A 24,985-nucleotide genomic window follows, 5' to 3' on the forward strand; every position below is an offset into this window, starting at 1 on the left:
TGCTACCAGAAAAGTGGGAAGCACCTGGACATCAGCGTACATGATTCATTCTCTGGTTTCAGGGTCCTGGAGCAGGTCAGGCCCACGTGGGTTTCGAGGGCTGGCCTCACAGCATCACACTGCCCTCGCTGGGTGTCGCTGCCCCAGTTTGTTTTTTTTTTTTTTCTTTTCTTTTTTTTTTTTTTACAGCTAGTAAGAGGCAGAGCTCGGGTTACTTGAGTTAAAAGCTGCTCTGTCAATGCTAGCACTGGGGAAAAGTAACAGAAAATGCTTAAATATATCAATAACGGACATGGAAGTGTTAATTGCTCAGTCTTTTCCCCACTCTTTGGGACCCCTGGAGACTAGTCCGCCAGGTTCCTCTGTGCATGGAATTCTCCAGGCAAAAATACTGGCGTAGGCAGCCATTCCCTTCTCCAGGGGATCGTCCCAGTCCAGGGATCCAACCCGGGTCTCCTGCATTGCAGGCAAATTCTTTACCATCAGAGCTATCACTGCAAAAACTCTATGAGGTTTTCAACTTTTCCTAGACGTGGAAGGGTTTAAGAGCATCCGCTATTACCTCAATCTCAATCACAAACCTGAGAAATTACCAGCATAATGAATTTCCATTGCCTCTCCATTCTGTGCTATTGCTAGAGGGAATTCACTCAGAATAGAATTCTTTTCCAAAAGCAAGATGCAACAACTCTCTGGTTCAAGGACAAGCTACACTTCAATCACAACCTTCCCCAAGACTGATACCTAGGTGGCAACTAGAGTCTCGGCGGCAGGACTCAAAAGGTCATCCCCATTGCCTCGCACGCTCAGATTCTGACCCCAATCTCCACCTTCCAGGCCCTTTGCCCCTGTGCGTTCTCAACAGAATGCTCAGTTCAGGGCGGGGGCTCCATCCTGGGGGAGCTGCCCCAGTTTTTAAGATGCCGTGTACCTTCCTGGAAGGTCCCAAGGACACTGCCTCCACACCTGGCTCCAAGGAGGGACCGGGGCCTGGGTACAGATCTGCCCCAGCTACAGAGGTGTGTGCATGACCCAGCTATAAAGGAGGCTCTGGACAAGAGTTAGGGGACAACTGGCCTCTCTTCCACTCACTGTTTCAGGATGGACCTTAGGGACCAAGTGGGTTCTGAGCATCAGAGCCGGGAAATGATCCAGTGTGAAGCCAGGGATTGAATGGTCCCTGAAGATGAACATCTAGCCCCAACTGCTGGTCATGAGCTGATAAAAGCCCCTTCTGCTTGGGTTTGCTGCTCCCAACATTTGAAAGCATCTGCAAGGCCCCTTAGACTGTGAGGTCTTACCCTGAGTCCATCAACAGAAGCCAATGTGAGTTCACAGGGACTGTTTTCTCTGCCCAGAAAACCCCTACACATCCCTCAAAATCCAGCTCAAGCAGTGCCATCTCTGAAAGTTTCTCTGAACTCCTCATGTTATACAGCACTTGCTGAGTCTTCCTTCTCAGGTCTGTGGCCCCTGAGGGCACAGTGGCCACCTACTGGACTTGCCTGACCCTAGGAAAGGTGCCCGTGGGCTCTGCCGATACCTCTTTTCTGGTGCGCATCCTGGGACCCACCCGTAAAGGGCTCTGGCTGGGTGGGCGTCATTGTGCTCTGGTGCAGGGCGGAGTCAGAATTGGTCCTGGGAAGAGGAGAGAAACAGTGAGCCTCAGCCCCAAAGGGGACAAAGGGATATCTTGACTCCACTACATCTGGGACCCACATGACAGAAGAGGGTGACAGTTATGGGACATTTTTGTGAGCTGCGACCTGAGTAAAACCCTAAAGAACCACAACAGTGACCATGGTTTTCGCCTGCAAAGCCCCTGCCCATCCCTGCCCCTTGGATGGGCGTCTCAGCTTCAGGCAAAGGGTGGTGCCTTCCAGCTGAAGCCCTGAAGACAGCGGGCCGGCCAGTCCCACTGCGGCCTCATGGAGGCCCCCACCAGTGACAAATAAGCCAAGGAAGGTCTTGCTCCAACCAACCCAATGCTGCCCAGCACCCAGGAGAGGCTCCAGTCTCTGCCCCAATGACACAATATGCCCCGAGCTGCAGATGCCTGGAGGGAGGCCGCCTAAGAAACCAGAGGCAGCCTTGGGAAGCTGGGCAGACCCACCAAGGGCAGGACCAGCTGCACAGCCAGCGTGGGGAGGAGAGTAAGAGCCACGTGCGCCTGGACAGGAACGTCCCGGATGCTGAGAGTGATGTGGAGGAAACCTAGTTCAGGGACAAGATTAGATGACAAAGGGCCGGGCTGTCTCTGAGCCTGGGGCTGGATGAGCAATGAGGGGCTGGGAGATCCTGGCCCCCCTCCACCAGCTGTGTGTCCCTGAGCAAGTGTTCCCACCCCTCTGTGCTCTTATGCCTAAAAATGGGGAGAATAACAGCCCCAACTCTATAGTTCTATGGATCTTACATGAGTTGACACATTATTGACTGGAGATGTTATCAATGCCACAGGCATTCGTTTCTGCAAAAATCCCCTGGTCAATAATGTGTTAATGTGTGTGATGGTTGAAATAGGACCTGGGCTATGAATACGTGCTTGGTGGGCATTAAACTGTGTTACTCAATTATATATATTTTGTGGGTTTTTTTAACAGCTTGCTTACTTTTGATCTCTGTTTACTGAAATCACCTACACATATTTTTCTGTGTATGTGTGCTAAAATAAAGTTTGCCTTTTTAACCACTTTTAAGTGTACACGCCTGTGTCATTAAAGTATATTCACGTGTGTGGACAAGCGTATGTGCTAAGTAGCTTCAGTCCTGTCTGACTCTGTGCGACCCCATGGACTGTATCCGCCAGGCTCCCCTGTCCGTGGGGATTCTCCAAGCAAGAACAGTGGAGCGGGTTGCCATGCCCTCCTCCGGGGGATCTTCCTGATCCAGGGATCCAACCTGCGTCTTGTGCGTCCCCAGCACCGGCAGGCAGGTTATCACTAGCGCCACCTGGGAAGCAGCAAGTACATTAACACTGGCGTGAAGCTATCAGCTGTGTTACTGCAGCTATTTGTTTAGCTATATTGTTGCTGCTATTTTATATCTTCCTAGATGATGACATTTGGAGAAGGCAATGGCACTCCAGTCCAGTACCCTTGCCTGGAAAATCCCATGGATGGAGGAGCCTGATAGGCTGCAGTCCATGGGGTCGCCGAAGAGTCGGACACGACTGAGTGACTTCACTTTCACTTTCCACTTTCGGGCATTGGAGAAGGAAATGGCAACCCACTCCATTGTTCTTGCCTGGAGAATCCCAGGGACGGGGGAGCCTGGTGGGCTGCCGTCTATGGGGTCACACACAGTCGGACACGACTGAGGCGACTTAGCAGCAGCCACAGCAGATGATGACATTATGGTTTTTTTTTAATCTTCTACATGTATTTCTACATCTCCCTAATTTTCTAGTAATATATAATACTTTCCCAGTCACGTTTTCTATGGCTTTTTGGGAATGTGGGAAACAATCATAATAGCACATTAAATGAAATAAAGCAAGTGACGACACAGAATATTCCATACAATCCCAACTTTGGTTAAAAAGAAAAGAAAAAAAACAGTCATAAATCAGAGAAAGGAAAAAAAAAAAAAAATCCCTGGAAGACCCCAAAACTGTGACCTCATTGTTACAGGGATAGAGCTGATTTCTAGAAACTTCTGGATGCTTCTAAGTTTTGCCATTTTTAAGGGACTACATCCTGGTTTTCCAAGCACGACCACGATGGAAGTACGGCTTTGTTTCCAGTGAGAGGGCTGGGGGTTGGTTCTGGGTCACTGACCTTCTCCAGCTGGTGTCCGCAGGTGGCGAGAGGTACACGGTGCCGTATGGGCAGCTGTCCACGTGCGTGTGAGTTAAGGGGGTGGTGTGGCTGGCTCAGGCCCTCCCTGAGCCCCAGGAACCCCGCATGGGCCAGCCCGCGGAGCCAGGCTGCTGGGAGGCTGCGAACAGCTGGGGCCTCGGGGCGGGGGGCCTTTCCTGCCTGGCTGCGAGCAGCCCCCAGGGTGCAGCCCCGTCCACCTAGCACTCAGCACTCACCCCCTGCAAGTGCACGTGCGGGCTGCACCCCTTCCAAGAGAGGCCTCAGCCGTGAAACGGGGGCCCGTGGGGGCGGGGGGGCTGCAGGGAGTCTAGTTCAGCTGACCCCGGCCTTGACTCTTAATTCTGGGCTGACGGGGTGGCTCCCGGGGCCCCGAGAGCTCGGTCTGGGGCCCAGCTGCTCAGGCTCCCCCAGCCCGTGGAAACAAGAGGCAGGAAAGAACAGCCTTCTCTGTACTCGAGAGCTGGGCTTCCCAGGAGCAGCCACTCAGATGCTGGGGGTGGGGGAGGCTGGCTGGCGAAGCACCAAGGGGCAGCCAAGTCGGTGGGGGGTTGGATGGGGGGATTCCTGACAGTCTTCTCTGCTTGGCCAAGGTGCAAAGGCAAATTCTGCGTCTTCCGATAGCCTCCCTCTGATCTGTCTGGGTCTGGCTCAGGCTCAGATCCCCCTCGGGCCCCATGCCTTGGCTGGGCTGCCCTCCATGTGGCCCCCGGAGGGTTCACCACCATGGCCCTGACGTGTGGATGCCCGGCTCACGGCTTTCCTGGGCCCCCCTGCCCAGGCAGGCATCTGAGTGCACACTCCCCACTCATCTCAGGCTGTGTGCTCCAGGGGACTCTTCTGTATCACTGTTCCCTGTGCTCCCCTAACCCCCCGCCCGGCTAAAGGCTCCTCGGCTTGCACTGCCTCCTCCAGGAAGTCTTCTGGGGTTGCCATGTGATTGTATCCCCACCTCCTGGTGCTGCCCAGTAGCCCTGAAGACTGAAGCAGACCTGATTCTATCACGGTGTGGGCAGCAGGTCGCTCTGTCAGCTGGATGAAGTGGTCCCCGCCCAAACCCCCAACCCCACCCCCGCTGCCCACATCCTCTGGGAAAAGGATATCTGCCTTCCGTGTTTGTCCACTGACAGGGGCCGGCGATGCGGGGAGCCCAGCCGGCCACGCTCCCGGTACACTCTGTCCACTAGCCCATGGTGCCGGGTAGTTCGGCTGGTGTCCAGGCCCGAGGACTGGAAGGGTGTCTGGGGGTGGGGACGGGACCAACGCGGGGAGGGAGGAGAGGAAGAGGCGGAACAAGAGAGAGAGGAGCCCACACCACGGTTATCCGCTGCGATCCGAGATCTGACCCCCAGAATCTGACCTCAAGGTCCCCCTGACAGCGCCCCCCTGCCCGGCTCTGGAGACACCCTCGGCTATTCCAGATGGGCCTCCTTTCCTCTGGGGCCCCTGCCCCTAGCCTCCGAGCACTGTGGGGGGCGGCGAGCCGGGGGTCCCAGGCGTGCAGTGCAGCCGGCATGCGCGGGCCAGGCAGAGCGGCGCAAGCTCGGGGCCTGGTGCCGGCTGGGGTGCCAGGGTGCAGAGGGCCCCCCTCCAGCCTCGCCAGGTGCAGGCGGGCCTCCGCCCTCTCTCTCCGGGCCTGGCCGACCTCCTCTCCCCACCTACGTCATCCCTGGAGGGGCCTGCCAAGAGACAGCCCCAGGGCTTCCAGCCCAGGACGTCAGGGGCCCACCTGGCCAAGTACTGGCTCCCCGGAGGCTCCTCGGCAAGCCTGGGGCTGGTCTTGATTGAGACTCGACCCCCGCGCACCCTCCCCCACGGCCTTGTCCCAGCTCCACTGGGAGCCAAGTGCAGGCGTGCTTTCCGGAGCCCTGGCCCACAGCTTGGCCGGACAGGGCTCCCTTCCAGAACCTGGGGCTGGCATGAGGCCCCCGGTCAGGCCCTGCTCCCACCCCGGAGGTCCCCAGGAGCCTGCTCTCCGCCTGCCCTGGCGCCACGGGGCCCCCACACCATCTGATGGGGGCAAGACTGGCAGCCTTAGCCTAGCTCTGGATGCAGCTACCGGTCCCCTACCCAGCCATCTGGCCCCTGGGCCCGTCTCTCTTCTCTGCGCAGCCAGGCGAAAAGCAATTTCCTCGGGAAGCCTGCTCCTGGCGGCCTCATCACTCTGCCCCACCTGTTCGAACACCTCAGCTAGCGCTCGGGGCTGACTGCTCTCCCTGGTGCCCGGGGACCCGTCTTTCTTGGACCCAGCGAGGAAGCAAGGACCCTGCCAGCTTGGGTCTTTATGTGTTTCTGCCTCCAAAAGGTTGCAGGCCCGGGAGACGGCAGCGACCTCACCATCCAGGCATGGGTACCAGAGGGCACAGGCCGTTCATCTCCTCCCAGAGATGTCTGGAAGCCCAGAGGGGAAACTGAGGCAGCTGAAGCAGAGCCAGAGGCAGAGAGCAGCTCAGACCAGCCACAGCCCTGCTCGCCAGGCCAAGTCCAGGACCTGCGCACACGTGTGTGCGTGTGTCACAGGAACGAACCCATGCAGCGTCGGTGTGCATGCTCGGATCCCCAGGGCAGGGGTCTCTGGACGTGCCCACACGCACCTCCCCAGACCAGGGGGTGCTGGGCGGATCTGCTTCCACTGGCAGAGGGGACACCTCCCACGGGGCCACAAGGGCGGCCGCACAGGAGTACCTAGCGCCCGCGCACGTGCCGGGGATGCCGAGACCTCAGCCCAGGGGCTCATTTACCAGAGAGACAGGAGCCGCTGCCAGAGCCTCCCCCAGAAATCCGCTGGGCTGAAAATGCAAAGAACCGAGACTTTGAGACACTCCTGCCTCGCCTGGTCCCCCAGTGGGAAACCCAAGAGGCCCCCCTTGGCCCTTGGGGGCCCTACGGTAGCCCCAGACCGGGCCGAGCTTGGGGGTGCCCAGAGAGACACACTCCTTGAGGCAGGAAGGGGCGAGCAGGGAGGAGGGGAGAAAACCCAACAAGGAGGGGCCCTGACCCAGAGGAGCAAGACGGCCTGGTGCCTGTGCTCTGACGTGGAGGCCATTGGAGGCGGCCCTGGAGACTCAGAGCTGAGCCAGCCCATGGGATCCAGGGTCCCGCCACATCCCCGCAGCGGCATGGGAGGAGCACAGCTGGGGAACGAACAGGACTGAGCTCCCTGCGGGGCCAACCCAGCTCCACCTGGCCTGTCGGCGCGCACACACGGACGTGGCTGTTTCTGGGGCTCTGTCCCAGACGCGGGACAGGTGTGCGGCTGCTCAGTGGCCCTGTCGCTACAAAGCCCAGACACCATGCTGGGGGGCGTGGGGGGGCAGGCAGCTCTCGGCCGGCTCCTGGGCCCACCATGCCCCCACTTCCACTGCAGACCAGGGTCAAGGGACGGGGCCCGGGGGGAGAGGCGGGCGGTGGGCCTTATCTCTTCTTATTTATGATAAGGATGTGCGCGGCAGCTACGCAGCCTGCAGGAGCCGCGCTGTGTGCGTCTTTGCCAAGAAACGTTTGCAGACAAGTGGGGTCAGGCCGCGGGGCCTCCTTCTGAGAATTGCTGGGCGTGCGGATTAGTGAAGCGGGACGGAGCCAAGCCCCAGAGGCCCTGAGCGGTTCCCGCCGCCGCACAGCCGGCCAACAGGTGTAGCGGCTGCCGAAATGCTCACCGCCAGACCTTGGCCTTGCTGCGGGGTCTGCTGACAGGGGATGGGCAGGGGGGATCCGGGCGAGGCCTGGCCAGGCCATCCCAGGGGAAGGAGTGGGCGGGGGGGGTGTGGCAGAGGGACATGTGGCAGCAATTGCCTGGTGATCCCCGACGTTCACAGGCTGGCATACAGGCACTCTCGCTCTGGGGACAGGGTGGGGCCCGGCCTGCAACACACTCCAGGTGGGAGGGGAGGTGGCGTGGGGGAGGCATGGGGGCTCACCTGGAAGGGCAGATCCACGGTGCCGCTCCCAATCTGGTTCACGTTGGGCAGGGACCCGCCGTAGTACTGGCCACGGCTCGGGCCCAGCTGCAGGTACTGGGACTTCTGGAGCTGGAGCTGCAACAGAGAAGCTGACAGCTATAGTGGGAGGAAGAGGAAGACACCTCCTGAGGAGCGCCCTTCCCAAGGACCCTACGCGTGACACCAGGCACAGAGGATGTGGGGCTCCCATGACTCAGATTTTCAAAGGAGCCAGGAACCAGCAGAATCAGAGACCCAAGATGCCTCAGATGGCCCACCCCAGGCAGGGAAACTCGCCTCCCCATCCGGGAGGGTGCTGCCTCCGTGAACTGGAGGGAGCCTCACTGGCTGCTTCGAACGACTGGTGAATAAGCAAGAGTATCAAGTGGACCTGGAGCCTGGAAGCCTGTGCAGGAGGCCCCTCACCCACCCGGGGGAGCCATTTCTTATCACGCCAAAGGCTGTGTTCCTGGGGTGCGGGCCAGAGGCTGTGAATTTACGCCCGGACACGGCAGAAATTGTCTTTCCACTGGTCTGAATCAGAGGGGCCGGCTCTGAAGTGCAGCGCTGGCTTTTCAAAGTACAGCATGAGCCGGCCTGCCAGATCCTGCCTGAGTTCTAAGGAGTCCGGCCCAAGCCCCCAGGCCCCCTCTGCCTGTCCCGCCAGTCTCACCCACTGGAGAGCCTTCCTGCGGGCTGGCCACATCCCTACACGGTCCTCCACCATTCACTCACACGTGGATTTGTCCCCCTGGGCCAGGACTCAGAATCGAGAGCCTGGGGCTCCCTGACTGGTCACAGCTGCCTCCGAGCAGGGCTGGGACCTGGCCTTCCCTCGCCAGAGCCTCGATTCCACTTCGCCAGGAATAGCAGATGCTCCTGACCCAGTTGACACCACCGGTGGCCTCCGGGCAGGTCCCCGAGGCCCATCAATCTGCCCTGGGATGCAGTACCGTGACAGGGGCGGCTGCCGGGCACCAGGGGAGGGGTGGGCGTCCACCGCGGCCGGCTGGGACAGTTGCTAGGGTCGACACTGTGTACACAACAAGAGCAGCTCACGTTCCCTCGCAAACAGCTCCTGGCAGCGCGCCGCTCCCTGGCCGCCCACGCCGCCCCACTCTCCCACGCCAGCCCCGGCTTCCTAGGGGGCCTTGGACACCGGAGGGGGAAGCGAAGCTCAGGAACTGGCTGCTGGCCCAGCCGAGCACCTCACCCAGGTAAACAGCTGTTTCCTGTGAAGGGCGGCGGGGCTGAGAGGGAGCCTGACCCTGCTCCATTCCGCCAAGGGTGGCTCTCAGGCCTCTGCTGGACCCAGACCCTGACTCCAAACGCTGGAGATGTTCGCCATGAACACCCTGGGTCCCTCCTCCCCAGGGCCCCGGGTCACGCAGGATGAAACAGGCCAGCCCCTGGTCCGGAGGGGTCAGGCGAGGCCAAGCAGGGTGGGCTCGGGTGTCCTTGGACCCGAGACCCGCCCCCCAGGCCCTTCTTGGGTCTGAGCCACAGGGCGGGAACCCACATGATCCCCACCTCTTGAGGACCACCCGGCCCTGGAGGCTGCAGCCCCCTTCTGGGCCTCAGTTTCCACTCCCAAAGAGTGGGCTGTCCAGACTGAGTGTCTGTGCACGTGTGAACACCAGGCGTGCAATACAGGAAGTGCTCGCATCACACCTTCCGGGCCGAGGGAGCCGAGAAGGGGAACGCGCTGCTCACGGCTGTGTGTCTGCGATAACGCTGGCCCTCCCAGCCATCTCGGCCGGAGCCTCTCCTTCCCACAGGGGCCCCCAAACCCCATCCACTTTGTCACGGGAACGTCAGGCTTGGTGGTACAGCCTCTGGAGTGGACTCAGCGTGGGGCCCCTCTCCTCCTCTGGGGAAGCCCCGCGCTCATCCTCGGTTGTATGTGGAGCCGCACAGACAGGCCGTCCCAGGTGGCTCAGTTGGTAAAGGATGCCTGCAGTGCAGGAGACCCGGGTTTGATCCCTGGGTTGGACCTGAGTCAGGAAGAGCCCCTGGAGAAGGGAATGGCTACCCACTCCAGTATCCTTGCCTGGAGAATCCCACGGACAGAGGAGCCTAGTGGGCTACAGTCCACAGGGTCACAAAGAGTTGGACAAGACTGAGCGACTATCACTTTCACTTTAAAGAGTTAACCTGGCCCAGGGCTGTTTGACCTTTGCTCCCAGCTCCTGGGAAGTGAAAGTCCTGCCACAGAAAAGTGTATTTGTTTGCCTGGGGCCCCAGACCACACTGGGTATCTCTGCTAACAGTGTGGGCCAGGGTGCGGGGCTTCGGCCACTGAGGTTCGCAGCTCTTCCTCTGCTGGGGCTGCGTCTATATGGTGAACCCCAGGAAAAACCCTGGACACCAAGGCTTGGGGAGACCCATGGCTGCCAGCCCCCAGGCATGTCATCACACATTGGTGCTGGGAGAAGCAAGCACTGTCCACGTGACTCCACGGGGAAGGCAGTCCTCCAGCTCTCTCTGGAAGTCTCCTGGCCACTGCCCCATTCCAACTGGGACATGCGTCCTTTCCCTGTAACAGAGCATGACCGAGGGCACCGCTGACGGTCCAGTAGCTAAAGAATCCAGCTGCCAACGCAGAAGACACGGGTTGGATCCCTGGCCCGGGAAGGTCCCGCATGGCACGGGGCAACTACGGCTGTGCGCTGCGCTCCAGAGCTCATGATCTGCGAGAAGAGAAGCCACCCCAACAGAAAGCCCAGGCACCGCAACTAGAAAGGGGCCCCTGCTCGCCACACCTCGAGAAAGCCCGCGCACAGCAACAGACCCGGTGCAGCCGTAAATAAAAACAAATGAACAGAACTTCTAAGAAATAGACCATGACCGTGAGTATGAAGGTCTGCAGTGACTTCTGAGTCCTTCCAGTGAACCGCTGAGCTGAGTGTAGTTTTTTTTTTTTTCCAGTCGCTCAGTCGTGTCTGACTCTGTGACTCCATGGACTGCAGGCTGCCAGACTCTTCTGTCCATGGGATTCTCCAGGCAAGAATACTGGACTGGGTTGCCATTTCCTTCTCCAGGAGATCCTCCTGACCCAGGGATGGAACCCAGGTCTCCTAAATTGCAGGCAGGTTCTTTACCATCTGGGCCACCAGGAAAGTCCTAGTATAGTATTGGGAACCCTCAATTTCTGCAGCTGGTGTCAGACGTGAAGGTGGTCTTAAGGGCCCCTTAACTTTCGCAGGGGCTGACTGCTGTCCCATGCCTGGCCAGGAAACCCCAGGAGTAAGTAGACCCTGGGGTGAGGAGGTGCCAGCCTGGGCTCCACCCATGGACCTGATGCCTCCAAGGGTGCCCAAGGAGAACAAGAGAGTGATGCCACGGGGCAGCGTCTGACCAATGCTGGACACAGACCTCAGGCCTCTCCCCGTCAAACCCAGTCCCTCCCGCATCCCTCTGCCCACAGGCTCTGGGAGGCACTGCCCAGCCCACCCCCAACCTCACCATACACCCAGCATCCAAGCCAGGGTCTCACACTCAGCAGCACCTGCTAGTGGAACAAAGGAGCACAAGAGCTCACGAGTGAATAAGCGAATGAATGAATGAACACCACGGTTCCCACGCTCGGGAGCAGACTTCCACGACCCAGGCGACAGCTCCACTTGGAGGCCGGCCATGCAAGAACCTTTCAGGACACTGACACAACCCCTGATGTCCTGAGGAGGCTTGGGCCTGCCCTTCCCCTCGCCCCGTTCTCGTGGGTTTTGGCGGAAGGCAGCATGGCAGGGTGGTGACACCCGGACAAGACCTGCTGGCACGGAGGAGCTGTGCCTCTCAGGTGCCCCCTGGCTTCTGGCCCGAGGGTCAGACCGCCTGGGGTCCAAGACCAGGCTCCCCCACTGTGAGAGCAGAGCCCACTCCAGCGGCGGAGGGTGGGAGGTGCCCTACCACCCACACCTCACAGGGGCCTCCCTGCCCTCTGCGCTCCCCACTCCTCACTCCCTCCAGACATGCGACCCCAAAGCACCCCAAGTTTGTGCTCCCCCTACCCCAGGGGGCTGCCTGCGACAGCTCCCCCTCCGCACCCACCCTGGAGGGGCCTCCCTGACACGCCACTCAGGGAGCAGGCCCCCCAAGTCACCTTCACATTGGCCTCTGGCTTTGCTGTTACTGCTGCTGTTATAAGGCATGTGGGATCTTAGTTCCCCAACGAGGGATGGCCTCTCTAACCCCTGCATTCGAAGCACCGAGTTCTAACCACTGGACTGCCAGGGAATTCTCACTGTTGTTGCTCTTACCTCCGCTCTTATTATGAAAGTTTTAGGTTCACAGGAAAACTGCGCAGACGGTAGAGGGAGTCCCCGAATCGCCCACCCAGCCTCCTCTAAAGCTACCCTCTTCCTCCACGGAGTTAAAAGGAAGAAAATCGCAACAGTAAGGGCTCCACTGACCCAGACTCTTCCCATATGCCTCCTGGTTCGTCTAACCACATTTGCGAGATCCAAAGTGCCTGGCCCTTGACTCCCCACTGCTGCCGTGGCTGAGACTCTTCGCATCTAAGGCAATGGGGTGGGTGCGGTCCCTGATCAGGGAACTAGATCCCACATGCCGCAACTAAAAATCCTCGTGGGCTTCCCTGGTGTCCAGTGGATAAGAACCTGCCTGCCAGTGCAGGGGACACGGGTTCAGTCCCCGTCTGGTCCCTGCCTGCCAGTGCAGAGGACACGGGTTTGATCCCTGTCTGGTCCAGTGGTTGGGAATCTGCCCGCCAATGCAGGGGACACGGGTTCCATCCCTGGTCCAGGAAGATCCCACATGTTGTGGAGCAACGAAGGCCACGCACGACTCCTGAACCTGTGCGCGGCAACTAGTGACATCACAGCAACGAGCTGCCTGAGCACCGCGACGAAGAGCAGCGCCCATCCACTGCAGCCGGAGAAAGGCTGCTCACAGCAACGAAGGCCCAGGGGAACCAAGAATAAATAAATAATAAAGATAAAAGACCTCGTGTGCCGCCACTAAGACCCAGTGCAGCCAAATAAATAAATTCAATATTAAAACAAAACAAACGCACGCCTGACCTGAGACCCTGTCTACCGTCCCCATCCTGCCCCCACCCGGAGGCGGGCACCCGAGATGCACGGTCTGCCAGTCACAATGTGTCTGGGGCCAACCCTGCATGTGGCCACACCGGGGCCCCAGGCAGGGCTGTCATACATCTGGCCTTGCCTCCCACCAGCATTCTGCAGCCCCAGATCTTTCCACGACAGTCCGGTGCATGCCTCTCAAACCTTCCTGCTCTCAGGTGTGAACCAACCAGCCAACCGCATGGGGCCACACCCTAGGGTCAGAGCGGGGCCGATGGGACCACGACAGCCAGCCAGAAGCACAGCGCTGACCTCAGCCACCCTCTGCTCAGCGTCTCCCCGCCCCACGTGCTGCAGACGGCACCCCGGAGCCCCCGCCCCCACCATGGGGCACAGAGCGCTTCTCTATCAGCACACTTAGGCATCACACATGCTCTGTCTTAAGTATCCTGGGCTGACCGTAACAAATTACCATCAAGTGGGTGGCTTAAAACAACAGGAATTCACTCCCTCACAAATCCAGAGGTGAAGTCCAAGATCAAGGTGTGGGCAGGGTTGATTCCTTCCAGAGCCGCGGATGGAGGATCCACCCCGGCCTCTCTCGGCTCATCCGTGGCTCATGCCTGCCTCTCTCTGAGCTCTGCCTCCGTCTCCACACAGCCTTATCCTCTATGGCTATGTCCCACACCCTCTCTCCTTTCTCTCAAGAGTAATAGCTGTCATTAGATTCGGAACCCATCCTATTTCAGAATCGTCTCATCTTGGGTTCCTTAATTATATCTGCAAAAGTGCTCTTGCCAAGTAAGGCCACGTTCCCAGGCTACAGGGTGAGCATGTGGACCTATCTTTTGAGGGGACACAACTCAATCTAAGACGGGACCTTTGAGGGGGTTCCCAGCATACGCCACTTTCCAGATGGGAAAACTGAGGCTAAGCAGGCAAAGAAACGGCCTAGGGCCACCCAGCTCAGAAGCGGCCGAGCAGGGCAGGGAGTCCACTCCTGGAAGCTGACTCCTGGATAACCTTGTGGACCAGTGGGTGGCTGGGACCACAGAGTGTCACAGAGGCCACGTCACATCACAGATCAGAGCACACCATCTCGTCTGGAAGCTTCGAGTCAGAGCATCAACCCAACCATGTCGGCTCTATCAAGGCGGTGACGCGGCACGAGCTTCCTCAGGGGGACTTCCCTGGTGGCGCTAGTGATAAAGAATCCGCCTGCCAATGCAAGAGACGTAAGAGACACAGGTTCGATATCAGGGTCAGGAAGACCCCCTGGAGGAGGGCATGGCAACCCACGCCAGTGTTCTTGCCTGGAGAATCCCGTGGACAGAGGAGCCTGGCGGGCTACAGTCCATGGGGTCACAAAGAGTCGGATCCAACTGAAGGGACTTAGCATGCACACACGCACGCAGCGTGGGGCTGAGGGTTCGATCCCTGGTTGGGGGAACTCAGATCCCACGTGCCTCAGAGAAACCAAGCCCACACGCCGCAACTACTGAGTCTGCGCAGCACAGCTGGAGGCCCCACACGAGACGTCCTACGCGCTGCAACAGACGCCCAACACGGCCAAGTAAGGAAGCAGATTTTTTAAAAGGCCACCTCAAGTCCCGCCTCAGCCCTGGGGCCCTTGTTTTTGGGCAGGAAAGCCCCCACTGGCCCCTGACACAGCCTGAGCCAGGACTGAGCCCCCACACCCACCCCCACTCCCCCTACAGAACGGTGGGGAAATGGTAACTTCTCCAGCTTCCCCCAACCCCCTTGCTGGCGGGACCCCACAGGGACAGAGTTGCCCTGCGAGGCGTGTATCCCATTTCTGTGTCCACATCCCTACTGGGCATGCCCCCCTCACATCCTGGCAACATCTGAGGGGCTAGGAGGAGTGGGGGCCACAAGGCCAGGGCACGATCAGGGCCAGTGATCCTGAGAAGGCATGGCAGACGCAGTCACCTCCCCAGGGCGGTCCCAATTCTCCAAGACCCCCACAGGATGCAGCGAATTCCCATCTGTCAGCTCCTCCCAGGCCTCGCTGTCTGGAAGGAGCCAGCCCTGGTCGGGCCCATCACAACCACCATGGCAACTGGCCAGCCTCCTAATGAGATTAAGGGGAGTGGCCACGCTGAAGGCTGAGCTCGGTCCTTCCGGGAGAAGCCTCAAGCGCTGAGCAAACCTGTGTCCCCCTCTCACCACGAAGGCCTGCACTATCTGGCCCCTTGCTCCCCATGAGTCACCGCGCTCCGCCCGCCGAGGGGGCCGCCTCAGGGCCTTTGCACTAGCACTCCCTCCTCCGAGAGGCTCTTCCCGCTGGGCCGGCCCAACAGGGTGCACCTCTCCCCTGTGGCATCACCTCCACGGCTCACTCTCCAGAACCACTCGAGGTCTCTCTCTTCCCACTAGACTGTCAGCCCCGTGAGGGTCCTGGCACAACGGTGCGGCATGGCACCGAGAGGCCAGACGCCGGAAGAAGCTGCGGGTGCAGGAATGACGGCTCGCTGTGCTTGGAATCCCAGGCGGGGACCGTGGGCCTCCTGTGCTCATGTGGGACGGAGCACCCTATCTCTGGGGAAACTGAGGCCCAAGGATGAACAGACCGCCTCCCAGGCGCATGGGCAAAGAGCCACTCGTGAGAGAGAGGTGGAGAGCAAATTCATCGAGAGGGCACCACCCTTGGGGACCTGAGTGCTGCGCAGGACCCCAGGGGATTCTCACGCCCTGGCCTGAAGCCCCACCCACTGGGCTCCCCAAGGTGGGGTCCTCAGGACGTCAGAGGGGCCCTTGAAGGGGCCACTTCTGGAGGCTGTCCCCAGGAAGGGAGGGACCCGGGGGTTTTGTCAGGTTCTCCGAGTGTTCCAGCAGCCAGAGGGTCCTTTGGAGGGAGTCCCTGAGAGCCCCTGAAAGGATCTGACTCTGAATCTCGTGGAGCTGCTGCTTGCGCCTTCAGGAGCCAGCGTTCCCCACAGGTGGCTGTACCCTAGTTTTGTCTGGCGGTATCCCTGCAGGTTCCTTCCAGGGAACTACCCCCAAGAGGCTGCCCAGCCTCAGCTGCTCCAGCACCAGACCAGAGTCTGAGGAGGGGAGGCGGGCCCTCTCAGGCTGCATCCGCCACAGCCGTGGGACGACCTGTCTCTCCACACACCTCTGCTGCCCGCTCCGGGAACGAACACCTGGGGCTTGGGCAGACTGCTGCGCCAGCACAGGTGCCCAATCAGGAAGGCCTGGGACCACTTTTTTCTCTTTTTAAACTTTTTCCTTTCTTTTTTATCAAAGTCATGCAACAGAAAATGAACCATTTTAAAGTGCACACATCAGTGACGTCTAGTACATTCACAGTACTGTACGACCATCAGCTTTAGCTAGGCCAAGAGCGTTCTCATCACCCCAAAAGAGACCCAGTGCCCATTAACAGTCGCTCCTCAGCCCCATAACCAACAGCTCGCTTTCTGTCTCTCTGCATTTGCCTATTCTTGACATTTCACACAAAGGGGATTGGGCTTTCTAGCTGGCGCTAGCGGTAAAAAACCAGCCTGCCAACCCAAGAGACATGAGAGATGCGGGTTCGATCCCTGGGTCGGGAAGATCCCCTGGAGAAGGAAATGGCAACCCACTCCAGTATTCTTGCCCGGGAAACCCATGGACCGAGGAGCCTGGCGGGCTTCAGTACATAAGGGCTGCAGAGTCAGACATGACTGACTTTAACACACACAAAAGGGATCACACACTATTTGTCTGTGTCTGGTTCTTTCTCTGGCATGTTTTTAGAGTTCGTCCACGTTGCAGCCTGTGTCAGAGCTTCACCCCTGTTTGTGTCTGAATTAACACTCCACCGCACGGCTGGGCCACGCTGTGTTTTATCCGCTCACCTGCAGATGGACGTGTGCCGTCCCACCTCCTGGCAACTGTGATTAGTGGTGCTGTGGGTGTGCCTGCTTGAGTCCCTGCTTTCAAACCCCTCAGGAACATACCTACAAGGAGAACTGCTGGATCATATCGTAATTCCATGTTTATCTGATTGAGGGACCACCAGACTGTCTTCCACAGCTACCACCCCATCTTACATTCCTACCAGCAGTGTACAAGAGTTCCAGTTCCCCCACGTCCTCACCAGCACTGGTTAATTTCTGCTGTTTGGACAGTAGCCATCCTGATGGGTGGGAGGTGGTACCTTATTCTGGTTCTGATTTTCCTTTCCCTGATGACCAGTGATGTTGAGTATCTCATCATGTGCTTCCTGGCCACTGGTATATCTTTAGGGAAATGCCAAGTCCTTCGCCTTTTTAAAAACTGAGTTGCATGTTTTTTCCCTTGTTGAGTATATGTTCTGGGTCTTTTTTTTTTTTTTTAATTGGAGTCTAATTGCTTTACAATATTGTGTTGATTTCTCCTGTACAACAATGTGAATCAGCTGTAAGCATTAGTTGCTCAGTCGTGTCCAACTCTTTGCGACCCCACGGGACTGCAGCCTGCCAGGCTCCTCTGCTTGGGATTTCCCAGGCAAGAACACTGGGCTGGGTTGCCATTTCTCTTCTCCTGACCCAGGGACCGAACCCGGGTCTCTTGCTTTGCAGGCAGACTTTACTGTCTCAGCCACCAGGAAAGCCCTCGGTTAACCAGCCGTATGTACACCCACATCCCCTGAAGCCTCCCTCCCAGCCCCACCACCCCACCCCTCCAGGTCATCAGAGCACCAAGCTGAGCTCCCGGTGCTATTCTGCAGCTTTACATTCCGAATCCTCACCTCTTATCAGAGCCTGGTGGGCTACAGTCCACAGGGTCGCAGAGAGTCGAACACAACTGAGTCGACCTAGCACACATGCACAGCTATATAGCTTGCAAGTATTTTCTTTCTCTGTCCTTTCATTTTCTTGACAGTCTTTTGATGCACACAAGTTTTCAATGCTGACAGGGTCCAATTCTTTGCTTGTGCTTTTAGCGCTTCCTTCTAGGAATTTTACAGATTGAGCTCTTCCATTTCAGTTTTTAGTTCATTTTTAATTCACTGTCATTGGGAATGCCCTGACAGTCCGGTGGTTCGGACTCTGCACTTTCTCTGCTAAGGCCCCCGTTTCAATCACCAGTTAGGGGGACTTCCTTGGCAGTTCAATGGCTAAGACTCCCTGCTCCCAATGCAGGGGGCTCAGGTTCAATCCCTGGTCAAGGATCTAAGAACAAATGCGGCCAAATAAATAAATATATTTTTTAAAAAATCCCTAGTTGGGGAACTAAGATCCCACAAGCCACACCATGCAGCCGAGACTAGTAAGAACCCCCTGCTGTTAACTTTGTTGCTACCCCAGCCCCACCCCAGCATGGGCCCCCGCACCAAGGGAGGGCTCCGCAGTGAGGCAGGCCAGGCTGACCCCCCCACGAAGTGTGCCTGGTACACTGGAGTTTCTCACACACGTCTGCTGAGCACAGGAAGGAATAATGAATGAATCAGGGAATGAATGAAAGCGTCACAGGCATGTGGCCGAGCTCGGATTCCAGGCTGAGTCACTCCAGCCCCCGGCCCCTGGCCGGTGGAGACACTCCCCAGCTGCCTCCTCGCTCGTTCCCAAAGTGTAAATACAGAACCAGATACACAAACACCGAGTGTGCCTCGGAATGCCTTTAATCAGACTCGGCTGCCGCTGCCAAATCCCCAACCCCGGCTGAATCAGAGGGTCCGCTGTGAGCACGTTTTGTTTCCTTCGGCGGTGGCGGCTGTTGAGCCCAGACGTTCGGGCTGGGGAGGAGGAAGGGTCCCCAGAGGTCTGAGTGCAGCGCAGCTGGCGCCTGGGGGCCTCTCCCCCGGCCCGCCAGCCAGGCGCCCACTCTGGGTGGGACCCTGAAGCAGCCCTCAGAGGCAGAGGGCTCCCCTCCACTTGACAAGTGGGGAAACTGAGGCCCTGGGCGATGACAGGCTCGCGCGGAGGCCACCTGAAAAGGGGACGGGGCCTCGGATACAATCCAGACTTTCCCTGGCAAACTGCAACTTCCTGGTGGCCCAAAAGGCCCTCCCATGCCTCCTGCCTCTGGGCCCTTGCACCCACCTCGCCCTTTTCTGGAACGTTCCACGGAGCTCCTTCTCGTTCTTTGGGTTTCAGCTCAAACACGACATCCTCAAAAAGCTTTTCCTGACCCCTTCCTTCTGAAATAACCCTCTGGGGACTTCCCTGGCAGTCCAGCGGTTAAGACTCCGCACTTTCAACACAGAGGGTACAGGTTTGATTCCTCGTCGGGAAAGTAAGATCCCACATGCCATGTGGTGAGGCCGAAAAAAAAAACAAGGATCAAAATAACCTTCTGTATTAGCTCGGGCCATCAGAACCAAATCCCACAGAACGGGCAGCTTGTATTTCTCACAGTTGTGGAGGCTGGAGCCTGAGACGAGGCTGCTGGCACGGCTTCCAGTGAGTGCCGTCTGCAGGAGGCCGCGGTAGCCCAGCGTCCTCACGGGGCCTTTCCTCGGGGTGTGCTCAGGGGCAAGTCTCCGTCCCTCCCCCTCTTAAGAGGACACCCGTCCGAAGGACTCAGGATGCCCCCTTATGACCTTGTGTCACCTCAAGCACCTCTCAGAGCCCCATCCTCCACCTCTGGTCACAATGGATGCTAGGGCTTCCACACAGCAATCTGGGGGCCGCAACCTGGCCCACAGCCCCCTCTCACGGGCAAGCAGCTGGCCTGTGTCTGTCTGGTGGGCCAGCCAGCCTGACAGCTGGGGCCCTGCGTGCCCAGCCTCCGTGAGCTCCTAGGGGACCAGATCTCATCCCCAGGAAGGGACCATCGACAGCTGTATCTGGAACTGGGAAGCCCAGAATCGCCCCACGCCCTGCGTCCTCTGGGATCACCCTCACCTGGTCAGGCCCAGGCAAAGCCAGGGAGCCCAGGATGCAGAAGCCCCCAGGCTACAGGATGGGGTGGCCTGCAAAGAAGGGTCTTCTCTGGGCCTGGGCTTGGAGAGGCCAGAAGTCAGTGAGGCAGAGGTGAACAGAAACGTGTGCTGTCCCTGGGGCTGCTGGCAAGAGAGACATGATGGGTGGAAAACCATAGCTGGCATTTCCGGAATCAGCTGCCTAAATGTAAAGTCATGTGCCTGTTCACCAGAAACACGTGTGAGGCAGCGCCAAGGAGCAGGACCAGCCTGGGGTGAATCCGCTAAGCCCCTCAACTCGGGCTGAAGGCCCAGATGGAACTTCAGGAGAGGACCTTGTCTGAGAACAGTTTTTGCGGTTGTGATCAGTCAAGGCTCTTGAGATGAGGTCATCTTGGATTTGGGGAGATCCCTACATCCAGTGACTGGTGTCCTTACAGAAAGAGAACATGGAAGACAGGAAGGCGGCCAGGTGAAGGTGGAGGCGGAGATCGGGGGATGCAGCTGCAGACAAGGAGCCTCAAAGGGTCACCAGCAGTCCCCAGAGCTGGGAGACAGGCCTGGGATGGATTTCCCTCGGAGCTCTGAGGAGGATCCAACCCTGCCCACATCTTGATCTACGGACTTCCTGTCTCCAGAACCATGACGAGACAGACTTCTGGTTTTTGTTTTTTCCTGGTTTTGTTTTGAATCTCTGTTTGCATGCATGCTATGCACACTCAGTCGCCTCGGTCGTGACGGACTCTTTCCAACCCCACGGACTGTAACCCTCCAGGCTCCTCCGTCCGTGGGATTATCCAGGCGAGAATACGGGAGTGGGTTGCCATGCCCTCCTCTAGGGGATCTTCCCGACCCAGGGATCAAACCCGAGTCTCCATGGCTCCTGCAATGAGGCAGGTTCTTTACTGAGGAGCCGCTGGGGAACTTCAGTTTGGCAGTATTTAATTCTTGTGATTTTTTTTTTTTTTAACCGCACTATGTGGCATGTGGGATTTTTCCCGACCAGGGATCAAACCTGTGCCCCCTGCACTGAGAGCATGAAGAGTTAACCCCTGGACTGCCAGGGAAGTCCCACTATTACTGAATTCTTACACACTGCTAAAAGCATGTTTTCCCCAAAGCAGACAACTTTTATGGAAATGCAGCTGATTTACAATGTTGTGTTAGTTTCAGGTATATAGCAAAGTGATTCAGTTATACAAATACATAAACACACACACACACACACACACATTCTCAGATTCTTTTCCACTGTAGGTTATTACAAGACACTGAATACAGTTCCCTGTGCTATATTTCAATAGTAGGTCCTTGTTTATTTTATATAAAGTAGTGTCTCTGTTAATCCCAAACCGCTAATTTATCCCTCCCTCCCTGCTCCTTCGATAACCACAAGTTTGTTTTCTATGTCTGTGAGTCTGTTTCTACTTTATAAATTCATCTGTGCCACTTTTTTAGATTCCATATGTAACAGATGTCACATGATCTCTGGTTTATTTCATTTAGTATAATAATCTCTAGGCTCCTCCATGTTGCTGCAAACGGCATTATTTAATTCTTTTCTCTGGCTGAGTAATGCTCCACTGTATCTTGCACCGCATCTTCTTGACCCAGTCGTCTGTCACTGGGCACGTGGGTCGCTTCCACATCTCGGCTGTCGTAACCAGCGCTGCTGTGAACACTGGGGAGTGTGTATCTTTCCAAATCAGAGTTCTCCTCTTTTCTGGATACACGCCCAGGAGAGAGTTCAGTTGTTTCAAGCTTCCCGGTTTAAGGTTTTTTGCTACAGCAGCCTCAGGAAACTAACTCTGGGGGCCCAGAGAGGAGGCAGGGCCTCTCAGAGCTGAGCTTGGGAGAGGCAGGGACCTTGAGAATGGATGATCGGGGAAGGCCGGATGATGGGAACCTTCAAGTCAATACTCCATGGTGCAGACTGATCTAGTAAGCGTCCAGACAGAGGGAAAATGAGGGGCAGAAGTGGGAGCCCAGGCAGAGAGGGAAGAGAAGGCCAGGCCGGCTGTGCCGGGCCGTCACTGCAGAGTGGTGAGGAGGGCAGGACTGATGCCCAGACCAGCAGAGCACAAGGAGGCAGGGAGTGCCCAGGTGGAGGCCCGGGACAGGTCCCGCTGCAGGGCACCTGCCAGGCTGGAGGGGGAGGCCTCGGCACACTGGGGGCAGCAGAGGGGCCTCTCCCTAAAACACGCCCCCCCGGGAGGCCCTCGAGGCGTCCTCCCCCAGCTCTACGCCAACCCCACCCCAGTGTCCGAGGCTGCCCTGAACGGGACCGCAGGGATGTGGGCTCTTGGTGGGCACAGAGCTCAGTGGGGACTGCACCCTGCCTCTGGCCTGCGTGTGGGCACCACCCCCCAGGGGCCTGGGGGCCTGGGCAGTGTGGTGGCCGCCAGCCCCGCACCGACACGCTGATCTGGGGCCATAGGATGTCACTGTCAGGTCCATGGGGGTCTGTGTGCAGCAGGCGGGAGGGCCCCGTGTTTGCTCACCCACCCCTGCCCTACACACGCCCCGACAGGTCCTGGAGAGTTGGGAGGGGCCCCGGGTGGGACGCAGGGGAGCTACGGTTTACAGGCCCAAACGCAGCCTGGAGACAAAGCCCAGTGTGCCAGCAGGACAACTGGCGACGTTTCTCCCTGCTTCCACAGCCTGGAGTCCGCGGGAGAGGAGGCCGACTGCCCCACAGGCCCAGGAGGACCTGCACGTGAGCACTGGCCCCGAGCCCATCCCTCTGGGCACCATGGCCCCAGTGCCTGGCTGAGCAGCCCCCAGGGCAGGCGGCCGAGCCCGGCACACACTGGGCTGAGGCCCTTCCAGACGGCCTAGTGCACCGCGTGCACCTGTGACCTCAGGACGCTCTCCCGCCTCCATGGGGGCTACTCGGCCCTGGCCCAGCAGGAGGGTCTGGGGGAGGCCTCGGGGCTGGGTGGGGAGGGAGACTGGAGGCCAGAGGGGCTTCCAAGAGTGAGACCAGGAGAATAGAGTGAATTTCGAAAGCGGATCAGGCTTGAAGAGCTGCCCATTTCTACTCTGACTGTGGTCTAACTAACATGACTCAATTTCTGGAGCTGATAAGATCTAGATCTATGATATTTTAAAGTCCAAACCCCTTAGACATTGCAGTTCTCTTCTGGTTTTGCTTATCCACAATTCATTCCGTGCAACTAATTAAGCTGAAGAAGCCTGGGAATGAAGTTTGGAACAAGGTTACTAAAGTTCCTTGCCTGGTAACCAACAACAGAAGGACCAGAAAGAGGGGGCCCTGGCAGCCGCACTGGGGGGGCAGGGCCCAGTGGGAGGGGGTGCTTCTATGGGGGCAGGAAGCCTGACCCCATGGCCCACTGTGCCCACACCCCCACTCTGAGACACGATACAAGTGTCCTGGGGCAGACCTAACAAATGACCACAGACGGGGTGGCTTAAAAAACAGGAACGTATTCCCTCAGCGTTCTGGAAGCCAGAAGTCTGAATTCAAGGTGCGAGCAGGGTCGGACCCTGCAGGAGGGAGAATCCGTCCCAGGCCACTCTCCTGGCTTCAGGTGGCTTTCAGCGGTCACCTGTGCCCCCGGGCGTGGAGACGTGCCACCCTGATCTCTGCCTCTGTCTTCACAGGGCCTTCTCCCTGTGGGGCTGTTCTGTCTTCTTGTAAGGACCCAGTCACTGGATTCAGGGCCCACCCTGTTCCAGGATGACCTCACGCCGACTTGATGCGATTCTTTGTTGTTTTGGTTGTTTAGCCACCAAGTCGTGTCTGGCTCTTTGCAACCCCATCGACTGTGGCCTGCTAGGCTCCTCTGTCCATGGGACTTCCCAGGTAAGAATGCTGGAGTGGGTTGCCATTTCCTCCTCCAGGGGATCTTCCGCAACCAGGGACTGAACTTGTGTCTCTTGCACTGGCAGGCGGGTTCTTTACCACTGAGCCATCGAGGAAGCCCAGAGAATGAACTAGTGGGCTAATAATTAATAAAGACCCCGGAGTTCAGGCAGGTGGCTGAGAAGCACTGCCACAGGGTAACAGAATGGGCAGCACTGCTCATTTTTTCATTTTCCCTCTGAACGGGACGAGAGCGGCAGAGGTCCTATTTCCAAATAAGGTACCACTCACAGTTTCTGCTTAGACACGAACTTGGGGGCACCTCCCTGGTGGTGCAGTGGCTGACTCCACGCTCCCAGTGCAGGGGGCTGGGGTTCAAGCCCTGGTCAGGGAACTAGATTCCACATGCCGCAACTAAGAATCAGCGCAGTCAAATAAACAAATAAATGTTTTTCAAAGTGACAATAAATATGTTTATTTTAAAAAAAGTAAAAATTAAAGATGAACCTGAGGGGGTGGGGCCACTCTCTGACCCCGAGGTCACCCGGCCCTGGGTCCCCGTGAGCCCCACACTGAGAACGGTCCCACAGTGGCAGCACCTCAGAGCGCCAGCCCCAACCACGGTCTGCAGCCCGCGGCCCCCCGGGCGCTGCTCCCGCCTTCATTTCCTCTGCGTCACCATCGGCCTGAGGGTGAGGCCAGGTCGGCACGCAGACCTGCCCAGCACGTGTCAGCCGAGGAGGAGATGCCCAGACCCGGAGAGGCAGGTGGCCGGCAGCTCTGCTGGGAGCCTGGACAGTGCTGCTGCCCACACCTGCAACCCCGCTTCTGGGGAGTCTCCTGGGGGAGATCACCCAGGAGGCAGATTTACGCACGAGGGTATTGGTCCTGCGTTGTCATCATCGGTAAGAGCCCGAGCCGGGGGAGCGGGGGGGTGTGGGTGGCAGGATTGAGGCAGGGCCTCACCTCTGAGAGCAGGGGACACGTGCGCCCCAGGGCTGGGGGTATGGATGCTGGGGAGTCCTCCTTCTATCACCATGTCTGGACCATCTCTGTGGCTGGTCCATGCAGGCGTGGGCTGACCCAGGAGAAGGCTGGGCCACCCCCTTTCGCAGGGACATTCCCAGGTGGGAACAGGAGCTGGAATGTGCAGGCTACAAGGTGGCCGGCAGCGCCAGACGTGCCCATGGGGGACCTCTCTGCTGGTGCAGTCGTTAAGAATCCATGTTCCCAATGTGGGGCCCTGGGTTCCATACCTGCTCAGGGAACTAGATCTCACAAGCCGTAACTAAGAGTTCGCACGCCCCAATGAAGATTGAAGATCCCACGTACTGTAACTAAGATCCAGGCAATCAAAATGCATTAATTAAAATGAATTTTTATTAATTAATTATTTTAAAAAATTAACAATCCCCATGGAGTGTAGGAGGAAGTCCAGGTCAAAGGAAAGGCCACGACAAACCACATAATCTGGGCGCAGAGGCCACCTGGGCTCAAGGGGGGACCGA

The 24,985-nt window shown here is 58.0% G+C and overlaps 1 protein-coding gene across 6 annotated transcripts in view; it reads right to left on the reverse strand.

The window, feature by feature from the left end:
* Window positions 1-24,985, reverse strand: part of CRTC1 (CREB regulated transcription coactivator 1) — an 87,887-nt gene that overhangs the window by 28,081 nt on the left and 34,821 nt on the right. For 4 of the 6 annotated variants that reach the window (XM_043910885.1, XM_043910888.1, XM_043910883.1 and 1 more), the window contains exons 2-6: window positions 7,733-7,849; window positions 6,557-6,604; window positions 4,919-5,056; window positions 3,777-3,838; window positions 1,544-1,638 (exon numbers count right to left, since the gene is read on the reverse strand). In XM_043910885.1, the coding sequence (XP_043766820.1) occupies window positions 1,544-1,638; window positions 3,777-3,838; window positions 4,919-5,056; window positions 6,557-6,604; window positions 7,733-7,849 (460 nt within the window). The remainder of the gene's footprint in view (window positions 1-1,543; window positions 1,639-3,776; window positions 3,839-4,918; window positions 5,057-6,556; window positions 6,605-7,732; window positions 7,850-24,985) is intronic. The other 2 variants (XM_043910887.1, XM_043910884.1) reach the window with 1 other exon arrangement.

The sequence above is a fragment of the Cervus elaphus genome, chromosome 9, assembly GCF_910594005.1.
Source record: "Cervus elaphus chromosome 9, mCerEla1.1, whole genome shotgun sequence".
NCBI lineage: Eukaryota > Metazoa > Chordata > Mammalia > Artiodactyla > Cervidae > Cervus > Cervus elaphus.